This window comes from Silene latifolia, chromosome 11 (genome assembly GCF_048544455.1).
Source record: "Silene latifolia isolate original U9 population chromosome 11, ASM4854445v1, whole genome shotgun sequence".
NCBI lineage: Eukaryota > Viridiplantae > Streptophyta > Magnoliopsida > Caryophyllales > Caryophyllaceae > Silene > Silene latifolia.
Genome location: NC_133536.1, coordinates 80,863,732 through 80,869,036, shown reverse-complemented (window position 1 = coordinate 80,869,036; position 5,305 = coordinate 80,863,732). Strand labels below are relative to the sequence as shown.

The 5,305-nt window shown below is 32.8% G+C and overlaps 1 protein-coding gene across 1 annotated transcript; it reads left to right on the top strand.

Moving 5' to 3' along the window:
• Positions 1-2,019: 2,019 nt before the first annotated feature.
• LOC141613586 (uncharacterized) lies at positions 2,020-3,093 on the top strand. The gene has a single exon (XM_074432328.1). It carries the CDS (start codon positions 2,020-2,022, stop codon positions 3,091-3,093), a length of 1,074 nt encoding a protein of 357 aa, XP_074288429.1.
• The last annotated feature ends 2,212 nt before the right edge of the window (positions 3,094-5,305 follow it).

Genomic DNA, 5,305 nt, shown 5'->3' with positions numbered 1-5,305 from the left:
AAATAATCATAATTTATAATTTTTGATCCTCTATAAAATGAGCCTAAATATCAACATATTTTCTCACATTTCTTCTTCTATTTTCTCTCTACTTAATCTTTCTAAATATTATTTACTTTTAATATGAATCCTTATAATAATAATCATAACAATATGAATCCAAATTTTAATGATAATATAAATCCTACATATATGAATCCCAATATGAATAATAATATGAATCCTCCTAATATGAATCCCCCTAATATGAATCCTAATATTAATTATACTAATAATTATCATCCTTCTGAAATGCAACCACCTCATTCATTATCATATAATTATCATAGTTCTAATCCTAATTGTACTTATTCTCAACCAATTAGGCCTATAACTACTTCATTTTCCTCATATTCGCAACCTGTTCGTCAAACAAGAGATCCATCCCAAACTCCCCCAACTATCCACAATTCAAATGATAATGAAGTGGAAGTTGATACGGGGAATGACTCAACACCCACTTCGAATACCGTTAGATCTAGTTCTTGGCCAAAAGCAGAAGATGAAGCCTTAATTTCGTCATTCATGAGGGTTTCAGAAGACCCCATAGTTGGCACGGACCAAGCAAATGAAGCACTTTGGAAAAGGGTTAAATTGTTCTACGATGAGGCCCAAGAAGTCAGACCCGGTGACTTGAAGAAACGAACTCGTGCTATGCTTGATGGCCGATTTCGAAGAATCTCAACCCAAGTCATGAAATGGAGTGGATGCATGGAATTAGCCACCCAGAGGAAGAGGAGTGGGATGAATGAAGACGATGTTATCGCTGAGGCTAGAGAATTATACAAACCAGGTAAATTCGCTTTGGAGCATGCCTGGAACATACTAAAACAGTATGAAAAATGGAAAATATTAATTTCTCCATACGCTAATGTGAGTTATGAGAATATTCCAAGTGGAGTTGATGGTAACGATGGAAGTAACAGTAGTGGGGAAAAGAGTACGCCTTGAGGGTGAAGAGTACTCTACACCCATCTCTCTTGATGGCGAAACTATGGGTACTAAACGACCTGAAGGTGTCAAAGTTGCGAAGAGAAATAGAGGGAAGAAGAAGGTTGATGGTAGTACTTCTGGAGTTGATTCTAATAATCAAGCCGAAGTTAATAAGATGAAAGAAATGTGGAATGAAACAACCGCCGAGCATGACATTCAACAACGTAAATCAAGGTTGACGGCGAAGATTATCTTACATCGAGAAAGGATGGAGTTTGATCAACGAAGAGAAGCAAGAATGAAAAAGGAAAACGATTTTAATACGCTTCAACAATTACTTAGGCAAACCAATTTGCCTCCCGAACTTGAAGATTATAAGCAAGAGTTGCTACAATCATTTAAGCGTCATTAATTATGTTTAATAGTTTATTTACTTTTGAGTCGGTGTTTAGTTTTAATTGTTCAATGCTTTAATTAAGTTATGTTTTATTTTTTGTATGTTTTAATTGTTGTACGTTTTAATTGTTTGTTATTTATCCAATCTTATTTTTATTCTTATCTCTTACACAAAATCCGAACCTTATCCGCATCTCTTACACAAAATCCGAACCTTATCCGTATCTCTTACATAGAATCTTATCCTTATCTTTTATCTCTTACCTACAATCTTATCCAACGATCAAGATTAAATAACTCGGATATTAATCCAACGACTTAAAATGAAAAATATTATCTATAAATATAATAATACTCCAACACTTATTACTCATCGCTCATATTAATTTCTCTACATATATTCTCATATTTCTATTTCTCTCTTTATCTTTCTAATCTTCATACAGTTAGCATTTAAATATGGATCCTAATAATTTTAATAATATGGATCCAAATAATTTTAATAATATGGATCCTAATAATTTTAATAATATGGATCCTTATAATTTTAATAATATGGATCCAAATAATTTTAATAATATGGATCCTTATAATTTTAATAATATGGATCCAAATAATTTTAATAATATGGATCCAAATAATTTTAATAATATGGATGATTTTAATTCCTCCTTGTTTAATTATTCCTCGGACGAACGTTTTGAAAATCGTTCGGAAGAATTTAGACAAAGGAGAGACATTTTATTTAATCAAGTTCTACAATCACTAAATCAACCATCTCAAATTCCTCGAAGACGACCTCGACGAAAAAGAAGGTATATTGAGAGGAATCGGGAAGATGGTCACGAACGACTATACAACGACTATTTCGCTGCTAACCCAGTGTACACAAATGAGATGTTTCGACGCAGATTTCGAATGCGTAGACATTTGTTTCTACGAGTGGTAAATGGTGTCCAAGCCGCTAGTGATTACTTTGTAGATGGACCCGATGCAACTGGTAGGGGCAGTTTTACGTCGTTGCAGAAATGCACTATGGCAATTAGAATGCTTGCGTATGGAGACTCTGCCGACAGGATTGACGAGTATTTAAGAGTTGGTGAATCAACCGCACGAGAGTGTTTCGAATATTTTACTAATGCAGTTATTTCACACTTTCGAAATGAATACTTAAGGATTGCAACCGTAGAAGACACTCAAAGGTTACTTCAAATCGGAGCATCTAGAGGTTTTCCAGGAATGTTGGGGAGCATAGACTGTATGCATTGGAAATGGAAGAATTGCCCAAATGCTTGGAAAGGGCAATTTCAAGGGCAATTTCAAGGGCGTAATTCAAGTCCGGCGGTAATTTTGGAAGCGGTTGCCTCACAAGATCTATGGATATGGCATTCCTATTTTGGTACTCCAGGTTCGGCAAATGATTTAAATGTTTTAAACCGTTCTCCAGTTTTTGATGCCTTATTAAATGGGTATGTGCCAAACGTTAATTATATGGTAAATGGCAATCAATATGATTGCGGTTATTATTTAACGGATGGTATTTACCCAAAATGGGCTACGTTCATTCAGTCGATAAGACATCCGCAAACACCCAAAGACAGGTTATTTGCAACTAAACAAGAAAGTGTTAGAAAAGATGTTGAACGGGCTTTTGGCGTATTACAAGCTCGATTTGCGGTGATACGTAATCCAGTAGCGTTATTGGAGCAAAGAATTTCTTCATAAAGTAATGACAACTTGCATCATATTGCATAATATGATTGTTGAAGATGAGCGAGAGTCATACATTGGTTATAACAACATACAAGAGTACATTGATAATCATATCGATGACGAAGAACTTAGTGTTGATGCTCCTGCCTTTGAAATAGGATATATCGCAGATATACATCAATTTGTGGCAAATAGGAATGTTATGCAAGACCCACGAAGACATCAAGCTCTTAAAAAAGACTTAGTTGAACATATATGGCAACAATTTGGTTAATTAAGTTTTATGCTTGTAGTTAATTGTTCAATGCTTTAATTTAGTTGTGTTTTAATTCTTATGTGTTTTAATTGTTAAGTTTAATTGTGTATTTTTTATTGTTGTTTATTATTATTATTAGTGAATGTAATTTATGTATGTTATCAATGTATCTGACAAAATCTTATCTTTTTTATTATCCAATCTTATAATTTTATTTTCATCTCTTACACACAATCTTAACTTTATCCTTATCTCTTACACAAAATCTGAAACTTATCCTTATCTTCTACACACAATCCTAACCTTATCTGTATCTCTTACACAAAATCTGAAACTTATCCTTATCTTTTACACACAATCCTAACCTTATCCTTATCTCTTACACACAATCTTATCCAACGACCAAGATCAAAGAACCGAGATATCCATCCAACGGCATAAAAAAATGAAAATTATCTATAAATAGAACAATACTCTACCACTACACATCTCTCATATTTTAATATCTCTTACATACAATCTTATTACTCTCTACTTCAAACAATATGTCAAACAATATTCAGAAAATGTTGGCTTTACAAAATGCAATTGATATTATTATAGAAGAAACTCAAAAACTATTTGTTCGCTTAAAAATTGTTCTGAGGGAAGGTGTTATATGGAATAAACTTAACCAAACCCCAAATTGTGTTATGCTTGTTAAGATTATTCGTGGAGAAATACCAAATGAATTGCTTAACCTTGGCTATGCTCACATGCAAAATGTCACTCGAGCTCATTTTTATTCCAAAGAGGGCAGTTGGTTATCATTGAAACAAGAGGTAGTAGATTTTTTCTCTAGGCTTGAAAATGTCTTAACATGTAGTGCGCTGATAGATATCTGTTGTGGGGGACAAACTTTATTCATCCTCCCAGAAGGAAAGCGTTCCAAACTTATGTTATTGGAAAACATATACAACGACTATTTAATGGATGAAGAAATTGCAGATCAGATGGAGAGAGCCAGGCAGAGGACGTTGCCATCATCACCCTCTTCAGTTGATAGTTGCAACAGAGAATTTCCGTAGTCTGTTGTTGAAGTGTAGATGTTTATTTTTATGTTAACCTTGTATTAGGTTTCACTTTGTTTTAATTTTCTACTGCAATGTACTATTTTCTATCTTTATTTAAAATAAGAAAATATCCGTGTTAAATAATGACTCGAGATTAAATATTGTAAAAAAAACGAAATTAAGTGTGAGTTTCAAATTTACCTTAATTTATATGCAAAAAAACGTTAAAAAAAAAAGATAATTGAATTTTCAATAATAACAATAAAAATTATAAAATATAAAATCGAAAATTTTATATGATTCCAAAGAATGAAAATGAAGTAAAAATAAATATAGTGTAAGATAGTGGAATGTTGAGGTGGATAGTGTGGGGTATTGTAAAGTATGAAAGAGAAGGAAAGTTGAGTATTTGTTGATGTGGTTGTTTTTTTGATTTTTTTGGGTGAATTTTGGTGGTGAGTAGAAAGGTGAGGTGGATGGTGAATTGGAGAGAGAATAGGTGAAAAAGTGTAGAGTGAAAATTGGTGAAATTTTCACGATTGCGGATGGTCTAATTATTCAGAAAACAGGTATAGCACATTACCGAGGCACATGATGCAATTTTTGATAGCTTTATTCGTCTCCGTCGACCGCCTCTGTAACTGCATAGTAAATAAATGCCCAGAAAAAACATGAAAACTCATTACCAATCATAATTTAAAAAAAAAAAAAAACACTGATTAAAGATATTGATTGAAAAGGGAAAAAAAACGTATCCATGGAACCAATCAGGTCTCACAATGATCCTGTCATCTTACATTGTAGAGGATGAAAGACATAAATAAAATTTTAAATAAACCGTTTAATCTACCTGAGTAATAATTTTCAATTATTTGTAGTTACACCATTACAAATCAATAGATCTAATAAATTACAC

Bases quoted from the DNA above. Each gene is read 5' to 3' on its own strand.
- LOC141613586 (XM_074432328.1), top strand. From the start codon at position 2,020: ATGGATGATTTTAATTCCTCCTTGTTTAATTATTCCTCGGACGAACGT.